Source organism: Schistocerca serialis, chromosome 10 (assembly GCF_023864345.2).
Source record: "Schistocerca serialis cubense isolate TAMUIC-IGC-003099 chromosome 10, iqSchSeri2.2, whole genome shotgun sequence".
Classification (NCBI taxonomy): Eukaryota; Metazoa; Arthropoda; class Insecta; order Orthoptera; family Acrididae; genus Schistocerca; species Schistocerca serialis.
In genome coordinates this window covers 115,482,820-115,497,224 of record NC_064647.1, presented here as the reverse complement: position 1 = coordinate 115,497,224, position 14,405 = coordinate 115,482,820, and the positions used below count along the sequence as shown (strand labels likewise).

At 44.7% G+C, this 14,405-nt stretch overlaps 1 protein-coding gene across 2 annotated transcripts in view; it reads right to left on the bottom strand.

Moving 5' to 3' along the window:
- Window positions 1-14,405, bottom strand: part of LOC126425161 (dihydropyrimidinase-like) — an 87,618-nt gene that overhangs the window by 49,381 nt on the left and 23,832 nt on the right. For both annotated transcript variants that reach the window (XM_050088111.1, XM_050088112.1), the window contains exon 6: window positions 374-553. In XM_050088111.1, coding sequence (XP_049944068.1) covers window positions 374-553 — 180 coding nt within the window. The remainder of the gene's footprint in view (window positions 1-373; window positions 554-14,405) is intronic.

Here is a 14,405-nt window from a genome sequence, read left to right as displayed (position 1 = left end):
TAGGCTGTCTTAAGTGACACATTTTAATGTAAATAAAAAATTAATTGATTCTAAAAAAATTGTTTCAAATAATAACTTTGTTTTGCTCACAAGCAACCTATGCTACAGCTACACTTTCATTAATCAGAGTTTGATGTTATAGCAAGAAATTAAGACTACATCATACATTGAATGTTTCTCTATAGAATCCCAGTAAATCAGAATAAATTCATTAGTATGTGTACAGTTCAATAATAAGTGTGTACTATACAGATAGAATCATTATCAAACTCCGTTGATCGTCTTATACTATTACCTGTGAAAATTTTTATTACCATAGTGAAACATCCAGAAATATAACCGAAAGTTAAAATCATGGAAATGAGTCAGTTACCTTAGCTATGATGGAACCATTTTCGGCGTGAACTAGTGCTACTGCTCCAAGTTCCTTACATCTTTTGAATATTTCAAATAATTCGGAATCATCCACCATAAAAAAATCTTTGTAAGCCATAAATGTTTTGAAAGAGTTTATTCCATGATGTTTACAAAGAAGTTCCATTTCTTCTCTAACCTGCAATTCATGAACACACACACATTGTGCCACTGATAATACAATATTTTCGAGATTATATTTGTAGGGACTACACTTATACATTACCGTAATTTACACAAATGTGTTGCCCCCTGTAATATGTTACAGAAATGTGGAGAGCTTGAAGAAAGTCAGTACTGTCAAGAAGCCTACTACTATATGTAAATACACTCTAAGAAAAAGAAAATGATGCACAATGAAGGAATTATTCAAATGGAACGGAAATTGGTAGACGTAATACAGATGCATAGACAATCAAATGACCACAATTTCAGAAAAATTGGATGATTTACTCAACAGAAAGAGCTTCAATTCTCGTTCCCTGATGTGTTTAAAGTTTTTAAAACCTTATAAGCTATATGCTGTCTCCCTTGAACATCATTCTTGATATTAGGAATGAATCAGTCCCAATGATCTTGGTGTGCCTCTCTTACTACACATTTAGGAACATTTCTTCTCTCCATGTAAGACTGCATGTTCTCATCTTTTCATCTATGGTGTTGGTTATGAGTTTTATACATGCATCCTGTTTATCTTTAACAGCTTTTCTTGTATGCTCCTTCCAATTTTGAGGCACTTTTTTTTCCTTATTTTTTTCTTTTTACCGAGAGCTTCTCCTACTGCTGTATGTATCACGCTCTTTAGACTTCTATATTATCTTTAGTCTGAAAATTAATTAGCTCTTATTCAAACTGCTTTGGGAAAGACGTTTGATGCTGTCCTCTTCCAGCAAGTATACTTTATAAACGCTTTGATATCGTTGGTTACTCATTTGTTTTGTCATTTTTTTCCATTTTGATGAAAGATCTATTTTGTAGATTAGTAGAAAATGATCTGGCTCTGTATCTTGACCTCCGTAAACTCTTTTATCCCTTACTTGACTCGCTAGCTAAACATTTACTAAAATGTAGTCAATTACTGAGCTAAGACCTCTAGTGGCCTAGTATACTTATGCATATCTCTTTCCTTAAAAAGTGATTTCATTATTCTTAGATTATTGTAAGTGGCAAAGTCTTTTTGTATCTTTTCATTTTCATTACATGCCGGTTCTCCCAAATGCCCTATAATCGCTACTCGGATATTTCCTAATCTGGCACTGAAATCCCCCGTCATAATAATCTGATCAGTAGCACTGTATTTATTCAGTCTCCTGTAGTTCTTCATAGGAGGTTCTAGATTCATGGTTCTAGATTCATCCCTTTTTTCCTTCTTCTGGTGCATATACTTTTATAATGGTAGCGTTGCCTCTTTTCAGCTTCAGTCTGACTAAGAGTATTGTTTCGCTTATGTATGTGCAATCTTTGATTTCTTACGCAAGAGTAATGCCTCACCTTTGCTTGCATTTTGATCTTGTTCGACTCCACTACAGAACACAACGTAATCACCTAGATATTTAGTACTCCTCATTTTTATTTTCTTTTGTGTGATCGCTACAGCATCTGCATTCATGTCTTTGAGTATATTTGCTAGTTCTGTCTCTTTTTGGAAAGTTCCTCTGACATCCTCGGTTGTTAATTTGATATATCCGTTGGCCCATTTTATTTTGTCCTTTTTCAAAAGAAGGTACAAATAAGCAATATTGAAGAAGAGGAGGAGTAAATTATTACAAAGCATTATGGTGTGATGATACAGTACAAGAAACTGTAATTGAAACAATAGATGGCAAGGGCTTAGCTGAAATACATCCTGACGCAACAACAATCTACCTTGACATCACTTATGAACAAAATAGCGACAGGAAGAGATTGTCTTAATGCTGAATTGCTAAAATATAGAGGAATGAAGCTACATCTACGACTGTTACGTCTCTTAAACGAGTCTTGGAAGAGCAAAATTATCTCCAAAGACTGGAAGATTGCTAGAGTGACAACAGTTTTAAAAAAAATGAGACAAAAATCTGTGCAGAAACTATAGAGGAATAATTATACTAGACTTAGCATACAGGATGTATGCTAAGATTTTAAATACAAGACTTCAAAACATAGCGGAAGCAGTACCGCATGAGCAACAAATGGGTTTTAGGAAAGGGTGTTCTACGATAGGTGCAGTTTTTATTTTACAACAGAGAATACAAAACACGCAGAGAATATAATAAAGAAACAGATATTGCTTTTATTGATTTTTAAAAAAGCTTTTGACAATGTTAATAGACATACACTTTGGAAGATAATGACGAATTTTGGATATCTAAAAGATCTAATAAATGCGGTAAAAAGTATGTACCAGAACAGTATAGATCTCAACGGAAAGATGACTAATGAGATATCGACTAGCAAAGCAGGACAACAAGGCTGCTGTATCTCCCCAACTTTGTTCAACATTTACGTACATGAAGTAATGCATATATGGAAAACAGTATTTCGGAAAGGTATACCGTACACCTAGACAGGACGACTCTTTTACATATCTTACTATTTGCTGACGATGCAGTGACGTCAAAAGATCTTACAGCAAGTAAACCACTTCAGCTCCCTGGAATGTCAAGTGACATATGGTTACAGCAAAGGTATAGAAATTAAGCATAGTAAATTTAGCTGGGTATGTGGAAAAATTGACAGAAACTTTGAAAACGAAACAAGTAAAGATACTCCAATTAAATTCTACAAAACAGTTGCAGTCCCCACATGGAAGCGAAAACTGGGTGGTTAGGAAAAATCAAGAAAGCCGTATTCAGGTGCAAGAAATGAAATTCCAGAAACGAGTTAAAGATTGCACAATAGAAGACATACTAAGGAATAAAGATATTAGAGAACAACTAAAAAATTTTAGTCTAATTAATAAAGTTGTAGAGTGTGGAATGAACACCTAGAAAGAATGAAGAGTGACAGACTCCCTTAAAGGCTAGAAATTATTAGTACCAAGGAAGAAGAGATAAAGGAAGATCTCAGCAACGATGGGCACCGTAACAGGCACTTTTGCCTAATACCTGGGGAGGAGGAGGAGGAGGAGGAGGAGGAGGAGGAGGAGAAGAAGAAGAAGAGGAAAAAGAAGAAGCAGAGGAAGCAAGAGCTTCAGAAAATGAGCAAGTCAATAATGCGTTGCTCGATATCAGGCCCTTATGTAACCAGTTATTTGGTTAGGAACTGAATGAGGGAATTATAATGTCCTCCTGAGGGCTATCGATTCCAAAATTTGTCCAATTGGTGCGTTAGATCGTCAAGTCCTGAGCTTGTTGGAGGGCCCTGCCTATAATGCTCCAAACGTTCTCAGCTGGGGAGTGGTCCAGCGACCTTGTTGGCCAAGGTATGTGACACACACAGTGGTTACGGTTACTACAAGCCACACCACAAGTTGGGAAACGGGGCCAAATTTCTAGTAGTTTACTGTCGAGTTGAGATTTTCACACAGAAATGTTTGATTCATATCTTACAGAAACTAGCAGTACGGCAATAAACGGCATTTTAAACACGCCGCTAACTGCAATCAAATCATTCATAGCAATACAACAATTTAAAAAAAATTCTTTTTTTTTAAAAAATAGAAGTAAAAATGGTTCAAATGGCTCTGAGCACTATGGGACTCAACTGCTGAGGTCATAAGTCCCCTAGAACTTAGAACTACTTAAACCTAACTAACCTAAGGACAACACACACATCCATGCCCGAGGCAGGATTCGAACCTGCGACCGTAGCGGTCGCGCGGTTCCAGACTGTAGCGCCAGAACCGCTCGGCCACCAGCGGCCGGCTAGAAGTAAAAGTACGGGAATCAACAAACTTTCAAAACACGGCACTAACGGCAATCAAATAATTTACAGCAATCCAACTGTTTAAAAATTTCTTTTAAAAGCGGCAATCAAGTAATTTATAGAAATACAACAGTTAAAAATTAAAAAAAAAAAGCAAACACAGCCTTTCAGAACACGCCGGTAACGGGAATCAAGTAACTTATAGCAATACAACAGTTTAAAAAAATTTCAAGAACCTTAGTGAACAGGCTACTAAAGTAAATACAGAACTTTGTTAATAAAGTACGATGAGGTAGTGAAACTACCAACACCGCCATTAAAAAAAAAAACAAACAAAGGTCTCATCAAACACACGATTAATGGCAATAAAGGAATAGTGGAATTAAAAAAAAAAGTTTTTAAACAAAAGTGTCCTGGAATATCATTAGAACGTAACAGATATTTCGGACCTGTGTAAGGCGACCACAAATCACCCACTCAGGGATGCTCAGGCTAGGCAGAATACTGACCAATTTAAATACGCCAGTAAACACAATTACCACTCTCAGGCTGGTCACCGCTCCGACTTTTAGCCAGCGAAAACTTGCAATAAGATTGCTTAACTTGCTGACAAAATTAGAGCTAACCTCGTGCAAGGAAATTTACACCACACAGTCCTGAATGAGCGGCCACATGATCAACCAACAAGAAGCATGAATGTACTCATAGCACACGACAGAATAGCGAAACAATTAAACTGCCAAAACTACACCTCCCATCGTACAGTAACGAGAGGAGGAGGAAAGATCACTGTCTTCAATTACACCGGTGCCAGGGACAGGAAACCCGGTCGCCGGAGGCCACAAGGCGGAAGAGACGCTGGTTACACAAAATTATTACTTAATGATTAAACCTTCCACGAACTTAACTTGCAATTATGCTCGAACAGGCAGTACACGACCTCCGATGGCAAGGATCCACACATCCGACGGCGCACGCGTCGCCAGCGTACCCAACACGCCACGGTCACGCGACAACACGCTCTGTCACCGGAGTTCACGTCTTCTCTGCAACGTTGACGCGAAGTGATCACTCCTGCATGTTAGGTGTCTCCTTTTTAAATTCCAGTGTTGAAACGGAGGACTTAAAGAAAACGTCCCACCAAGGCGAAATGAACAGAAACTACTCGTGGGGCGATTCTGTATACCACCAACCCGCGGGGAGCTCTTCCGCCAACTCGACCCGCTCGTTACACACAACCGACATACATCACGTGGCGACTCGGTACAACCGACCACGCCTGCTTCGCGCTGGAGAGCCACACTGCCCTCCCATGTCCACCACACTCTCTGCGCGCAACGCCCCTACTTCCGCGCCGCCGCACGAAGTTACCACCGGTCAAAGATCTCACTTCCTCCATACCAGTTTCCCGGAAGCAAAAACGCAGATATCGATAGCAGAGGGAAAAGACAACCAAGCAGGCAATGACAGACAACATATCAAACAAAGATGTCAGGGGAAGAAAAGGAAAACCAATGCAATTTAAACACAAGGTGTAGCACGAGTCGATACTCGGCTCAGAAGGTTTTGGCAGGCACTAGGACAAGAGGTAGAAACTGTCGTCATGTGCCGGTAGGCATCATCTTGCTGAAAAGTAAGCTCAGGATGGCTTGTCACGAAGTGCAACGTAAAGGGGGATAGAGTATCGTCGATGTACGGTACTGAGGTGGTGTAAGGGAGTCACGGATGACAATCAGAGAGGTCGCGCAACGAAAAGAAATGGCATCCCAGACCATCACTCCTAACTGTCATGCCGTGTGGTGGACGACAGTCGAGTTGGTATACCACCACTGTCCTGGGCGTCTGCAGACTGTAGTGTCGCGGAATAGTGAAGAGTTGGAAACGTGGAATATTGCCAAAGTTTCGTTGCCTATGACGAGAGCCAGAGGCAGCAGGTTAGCCAAGAGGTAAGAGGATTGCACATTTATGGAATGTGTCGTCACGCAGGGGCAATGTCCTGGTTACACACAACAGGCGAGAGAGAATTGCTTAGCATGTGGGGTTGTGTTAGACGGAGACTTTCGTAGAGTGCAAGACAGAAGTATAGCGTCAGCTGTACTGCATTTCACAACTTCGCGTAAGTCTGCCGTAACAACACGTAATTCTGTCGCAAGAACACCACACAAACCCCCGTGCTAAGCATTTCTCTCTCGCCTGTTGTGTGTAACCAGGCCATTGCCCCTGCCTGACGACACATTCCGATACATGTGCAATCCTCTTACCTCTTGGCTAACCTGCTGCCTCTGGCTCTCGGCATAGGCAACGAAACTTTGACAATATTCCACGTTTCCAACTCTTTACGGCAGATGAATCAGCAGTATAAGTGGAACGAATGCGTTCATTACAAACGAGCATGACGTCAGGACGTCGCTCGTGCTTCCTTTAAATACGCCAGCTTTGATAGCAACAAGGCATTCGCAGTTAGACTTGCAGTTAGATGTGTACTGGGTCGCTGTGTAGCGCTCAGATCGGTGTTCGACATGTTAATCTTTACTAAGGAGATGTTGCAGTAAGGGCGGCCCATCCAGCAGCAGACGTGAGGGGACAGAACCAGCTCTGGTCCTCTCTGCTGCCACTGTCAATCATCAACCCAGGATTAGCAGACATCGCGGCAGACTCGCTCTTCGCCAATGCTGACCACATCAGTGAGCCGTCGTCGAGATCGTGCGGGGCCTAGGCCCTGTGCACCCGCCGTCACAACTGGGTGAGCCGACGACGCTGGGGGACTGCAGCCGTTCCGCCCGTCCACCGCGGACGAGCCACCAGGAGGAGCAGGGAAGGAGACAGGGTGGGATTGAGTACACTCCGCACTACGAGAACGCTTCTAGTGCCATCAGCGCGGGACTCCAACCCGGAGCCTCCTACGCACAGCTGCCTGCTGTCCACTGCCGAGCCGGCCGGCCAGCCGGGTGCCGCCAGCCATGCGCGGCCGAAGTAAGGGCACTCCAGCGCTACGTCACTGCACGCGGCGCTGCGCTAGCAAGACTGGTGCGGCCCGGAGCTGGTGTCATCGCAACGAGTCAGCGAGGACTCAGGGAAGGTCGTTGATATCACCAAGCTCAGCCAGCCTGTGTTGCGCGGGCCTGTACTCGGCAGGAACAAAGGTGTCACGAATTAATAATGTATCTTTGGCGTTAGTGACACGTCCACAGTCATTTCCTAGCATCCTGTCAACTGGAGAGGACACCGCTCAGCTTCGAGTCCACCGTAGGCGACCAAGATCACATCTTGGGCCTGGAATCTCATTAACTGGAGTGGAATTACCTTCAGTGGTGAAACCCACTTAGAACTGAGCCCTGGTGACAGGAAAAGACATGTCTGGAGACGCCCAGAACAGCAGTGTTCTGCCACACGGGATCCGTCAGCCAGGAGTGTTGTTCTGGTTGGGATGTCAGTCACCCCTCCCCCCCCCCCCCCTTCCTAGGCACCCAAGTCCGAGCTCTACAAATAGTAAGCCCGACAGCGATTCTATTGGACCGACTCACACCGGCGTATATCAAAGCACACGGATACAAGAAGTGCACGACCAGCGAGACCGCTTCAGAAGCCCAGCGGACGCACCAATAACTCTTTCATTCACACAAGGAACTAGCTTAATGAAGGTGGGCAGAGATCAGTTGACTGCGACATGCCAACTGCCATCCGTCGGTGGACAGCCAACTAACAAGCTTGCACAAGTCCTTCTTTCACCGTGTGTGGTGTAGATGTACTGCCACCACACCAAGAAAAAGCCCAATTATTTCCCACTCACATGGCTGGCAGCAATGCAGCTCGTCGCCATCCACGAAAGAACTCCATCACTTCGGCAAATTACCGGACATCAGATCTTCGAAAAGGGAGAGGCTGATGCGGCATCATATCGATAGTGAATTGTGATGTCACTCAGTGATCAGAAAACAGAGTCGATGGCTGACTGTCTTTGATTCATTTTAATGGTTTTAGGCCGCAAAACTGCTACGGTCATTAGCGCCCGTTCTGTGGCTTAGGGAAGGGTAAAAAGAAAAAAAACGAATTGGAAATCAGCAGCAATGGGAGCGAAACTCAAAAAGTTGGGAAACTAAAAACGGAAGGAAAGCTTAGAAAACCACTATAGAAGGGGGGGGGGGGGGGGTTATTTTCCCAAAAAGAGCTTAGAATGACCGACGTCATCTCACTGACACTGATAAACTCGAGGACGCGATCGGCCGAGCGCGTGTCATCTGCTAAAATGGAGATATATCAGGCGACAGCTGTGGACGGGCGCGTAACGGAGTAAAATAGCGGCACTCAAGTAAAAGGTGTCTTACCGTCCACAGCTGAGAGCAGTGGGGACAGAGTGGGGGAGGATCGCCGCTTAAAAGATGTCGATGGCTAAAAAGACAGTGCCCAATCCGGAGTCTAGTTAAAATTACCTCCTCCCGACGAGTTCGGGAGGAAGAGGTCCAAGCACAGGGAAGAGGTTTCACATCCCACAGTTTATTATTGGGAAGTGCAGACCAATGTGCGTGCCATAAAAGAGCAACACGACCACATAAAACACTCTCTAGAACGGCGAAGGGAACCATGTGAACAGCAGGCTGAAGAAGAGAGACTGCAGCCTTGGCCGCTACCGCCTCGTTACCACAAATACCAACATGTCCTGGGATCCAGAGGAATGGCACAGAGACACCCTCCAAGTAGAGCAAGTTGAGGCAGTTCTGAATCCGGTGGACCAGAGGAAGGACAGGATAAAGAGCTTGGAGGCTGAGGAGAGACCTGAGCGAATCTGAGCATATAATATACTGTATCCGCTGATGGCGATGGATGTATTGAACAGCCTGGAGAACAGCGTAAAGCTCCACAGTATAAACCGAACACTGGTCGGGAAGCCGAAATCGATTTGGGTTGTCGCCAACATTACAGGCACTCCCAACACCAAATGATGTTTTTGAGCCATCAGTGTAAATAGATGTGGCATCCTTCATTTGTGCGCATAGAGCAGCAAATGCCCGACGATAAACGAGAGAAGGGGTACCATTCTTGGGAAGCTGACAAAGGTCTCGGAGCAGGCACGTCCGTGGGCGAAGCCAAGGTGGTGCTGTACCCTCAGTTGTCAAGAAAGTTATAGGAAAGTGGAAGGAAGGAGAACGTAGCAGTTGACGGAAGCGGACTCCCGGTGGTAGTAGGGAGGAGGGGCAGCCTGCATACCCTAAATCCAAGGAGGAGTGCACAAAAAGGTCATGGAAGACAGATGGCTAGCGTAACGACTCAGAAGGACAGCTCGCCGATTGGTCAGCGGAGGTTCAGCAGTCTCAGCACAAAGGCTTTCCACGGGGTCGGTGTAAAAAGCTCCAGACGCTAAACGCAATCCACGGTGGTGGACAGAGTCGAGACGCCGAAGAATAGACGGCCGAGCAGAGGAGTAAACTTTGCTTCCATAGTCAAATTTCGAGCGCTCAAAGGCGCGATATGGGCGGAGAAGGACCACTCGGTCCGCTCCCCAGGAGGTGCCATTCAAGACACGGAGGGTGTTGAGGGATCGCAGACAGCGAGCCCAAAGATAGGAAACGTGGGAGGACCAGCACAGTTTTCTGTCAAACATAAGTCCCAATAATTTAGTGACGTCCGCGAACGGAAGGTCGACAGGGCCTAGATGTAGGGACGGCGGAAGAAACTCAGTACGACGCCAAAAATTTACACAGACAGTCTTACTGGAAAAAAAGCCGAAGCCGGTTTCGATGCTCCAAGAGTGGAGGCGATCGAGACGAAGAAGTCGTTCAAGAAGGCTAGTCCGTTGAGAGCTGTAGTAGATCGCAAAATCGTCGACAAAGAGGGAGCCCGAGACATCGGGAAGGAGACAATCCATAATTAGATTTATGGCGATGGTAAACAGTACAACATTTAGCACGGAGCCCTGGGGTACCCCGTTTTCTTGGGAGAAAGTGCGGTAGAGAGTAGTGTTCACCCGCACTTTAAATGTGCGCTCTGTCATAAATTCACGAATAAAAAGGGGAAGCCGACCTCGAAAGCCCCAAGAGAACAGTGTGCGGAGGATGCCTGTCCTCTAACAGGTATCGTATGCTCTCTCCAGATCAAAAAATATTGCTACCGTTTGGCGTTTCCTGAGAAAATTGTTCGTTATATAAGTGGAGAGAGCAACAAGATCGTCAAGTGCAGAACGATGCTTTTGGAAACTGCATTGGGCAAGTGTGAAAAGCCTAAACGGCAATTCACCATACTCTCCAAAACCTTACATATGAGAGATATCGTGTGTAAACAGTATACCATGCAAAGTGTTCGACTGATTAAGTGTATTTGCCAAGTACTAATAAATAAAATTCATATCATAAGTGTTGGTTATGTGGACATGCTACCAGTTCTCACAGTCATATAATCCACCTGAAAAAAATGTGGGGCAAAAACAACTAAACTTAAAGGGAAAATTGTAATGGAGCAAAGTGAGGAGGAAAGATTATCCAAAAAGTAAAAGCAATGGTGAAGTACATAACAGGGCAAATAAATGAATGAAGATAATGTATAAATGAAGAGTATAGAAAGAAAATGGGAAAGAGTATACAGTGTGAGTTAGGAGGAAAGGTACATGCTTTGAAGTGTGATAGTATTAGCGATTCTGAACAAAAAAAGTAGTTTGAACATTTGTGCTGTTCTTAATCATTTCCGAGGGAACTAATGAAAATGATGGGGAACAGGATAAATATGATAGATAGTAAATGAAACATTACGGTGTAAGGCGTCGTTCAATTTCCTCGCAAAAGGTGTTCAAAAAGTCCGCCATCAACTGCAATACCTTTTGCAGTTCTTACAGACAGCTGCTGTGTTGTTGATCTGTGCTCATTAGTACAGTGTTTAACTTGAGCACACACGTGTAAAATGCGAGCGATAAGTGCTTCCTTTGTGTCCACCCTTTGCTCGTAGACTTCGCTCTTAAGCCAGGCCCTAGAAAGAAATGTAATGGTGTAAGATCAGGTGACCTCAGTGTCCAAGAAATGACTCCACAGTGTCTGATCCAACGCGCAGGATACATTTCCGTGTCGTGCTGAAAGTACATATGACGTCGTGTTGGCAAAGGAATATCCTTCAAGTATTCTGGTAATGCATGCTGAAGCAAATCAAGGAACCTCTAAGTGCAAATGAAGTGTGCATTGAAATGGTCATTAAGGCAACACTACGTAGCCTGATGTTGCTTTAGTTATATTCGTATCTGAGTGCTGGTGAAGGAGGACATGCGAATGATGTCCATGATTTTCACACAGCTCTATGTTGGATACGATTAAGAAAATGACATTTGTTCATTTGCATTTTTTGTTCATAATAAGAAGTACTATACCCCCCTCAAAACATATACCTTTTCCCCTGACTCACCTGTATACAATGACAACACTGTAGGATTATCAGATTTTAAGGTTATGAGGATTACGGAAACGCAGTGAAATAGGCAGAATATCGTTCCAGTGGTTCAAGAGAACTGATCTAGATAAGAATTCAGATAGAACAGATAAAGAAAGGGAGGAAGAAAGATCTGGAAGGAAGGAGAAAAGGAAAGCAGGAAGACTAAAAAGAAGGAAGGAAAGAAAGAAGGAAGACTGGAAGGAAGGAAGATTGGAAGGCAGAAAGATTGGAAGGCAGAAAGATTAAAAGGATGGAAAACTGGAAGGAAGGGAAGAAGACTGAAAGGAAGAAAGATTGGAAAATTGGAAAGACGGAAGGAAGGAAGACTGAGGTAGGATATCTGGTGTATTCTTTACAAAGAAACCATTCTGTCATTTTTTTAACATTTTCTGTCATTGACCTTAATTGATTCAAGGAAAAACTACATTTGGATGGCTAGGAAGAAATTTGCTCTTCCTGAATGTGAGTCCAGATCTTAACTATAGTGCGCAACATAGGTAAACAATTCAAATCCTGAAACAATATGTGCAATTAGTTAACCATTGTGTTCAGCAACCTCATGGATCAGTTTACCTTGAGGGAACCTTTTTATAGTAGCCATTCATTAGTCCAGAGGCGACTGTTGATATTCGTCGAATGGATAAATACACTCCTGGAAATTGAAATAAGAACACCGTGAATTCATTGTCCCAGGAAGGGGAAACTTTATTGACACATTCCTGGGGTCAGATACATCACATGATCACACTGACAGAACCACAGGCACATAGACACAGGCAACAGAGCATGCACAATGTCGGCACTAGTACAGTGTATATCCACCTTTCGCAGCAATGCAGGCTGCTATTCTCCCATGGAGACGATCGTAGAGATGCTGGATGTAGTCCTGTGGAACGGCTTGCCATGCCATTTCCACCTGGCGCCTCAGTTGGACCAGCGTTCGTGCTGGACGTGCAGACCGCGTGAGACGACGCTTCATCCAGTCTCAAACATGCTCAATGGGGGACAGATCCGGAGATCTTGTTGGCCAGGGTAGTTGACTTACACCTTCTAGAGCACGTTGGGTGGCACGGGATACATGCAGACGTGCATTGTCCTGTTGGAACAGCAAGTTCCCTTGCCGGTCTAGGAATGGTAGAACGATGGGTTCGATGACGGTTTGGATGTACCGTGCACTATTCAGTGTCCCCTCGACGATCACCAGTGGTGTACGGCCAGTGTAGGAGATCGCTCCCCACACCATGATGCCAGGTGTTGGCCCTTTGTGCCTCGGTCTTATGCAGTCCTCATTGTGGCGCTCACCTGCACGGCGCCAAACACGCATACGACCATCATTGGTACCAAGGCAGAAGCGACTCTCATCGCTGAAGACGACACGTCTCCATTCGTCCCTCCATTCACGCCTGTCGCGACACCACTGGAGGCGGGCTGCACGATGTTGGGGCGTGAGCGGAAGACGGCCTAACGGTGTGCGGGACCGTAGCCCAGCTTCATGGAGACAGTTGCGAATGGTCCTCGCCAATACCCCAGGAGCAACAGTGTCCCTAATTTGCTGGGAAGTGGCGGTGCGGTCCCCTACTGCACTGCGTAGGATCCTATGGTCTTGGCGTGCATCCGTGCGTCGCTGCGGTCCGGTCCCAGGTCGACGGGCACGTGCACCTTCCGCCGACCACTGGCGACAACATCGATGTACTGTGGAGACCTCACGCCCCACGTGTTGAGCAATTCGGCGGTACGTCCACCCGGCCTCCCGCATGCCCACTATACGCCCTCGCTCAAAGTCCGTCAACTGCACATACGGTTCACGTCCACGCTGTCGCGGCATGCTACCAGTGTTAAAGACTGCGATGGAGCTCCGTATGCCATGGCAAACTGGCTGACACTGACGGCGGTGGTGCACAAATGCTGCGCAGCTAGCGCCATTCGACGGCCAACACCGCGGTTCCTGGTGTGTCCGCTGTGCCGTGCGTGTGATCATTGCTTGTACAGCCCTCTCGCAGTGTCCGGAGCAAGTATGGTGGGTCTGACACACCGGTGTCAATGTGTTCTTTTTTCCATTTCCAGGAGTGTAGATTAAATAATACCCATTACTGTAAACATGCCTCCACAAATGTATCACTTTTTTGATCAATTGTAATATACTAATGGAAGCAAAAGAATACGGATACGTGGAACATGCCTTGTATCAACGACAAATATATGACTAATAGGGTAAGCTGGTTGGAAGAGATTCAGATATGCAACTCTGTAGAAGAAAACCCACTAAGTCGTTTTGGTAGCATAGCATAATTATGGGACCAGAATGAATTCGCACTCTTCAGCTGAGTGTGCACTGATTTGAAACTTATTGGCGGGTTAAAACTCTTTCTGCACTGGGTTGCGAACCTTGGATCATTGACTTCAGTGGGCAAGTGCTTCACTGGCTAAATGATCCAAGTATGACTCATGACCCATCCTCACAGCTTCGCTTCCGCCAGTGTCTCATCTCCTACCTTCCAAGCTTCACACAAGTTCTGTTGAGGAGACTGGATAGCTCAGTAGAGGACTTGCGAAACGAAAAGTCCCAAGTGCAGGATACAGTTTTAATCTACCAGGAAGTTTCACCATTATGAGACCTTCAACAACTATCTCATGTAAGATATTCCTCATTTCAGGTCAGTTGCTGCTACAGATGATGATACGATACAAAAGATATCACAATTATGCAGTATTACAGTACATAACAATGCGATAAACGC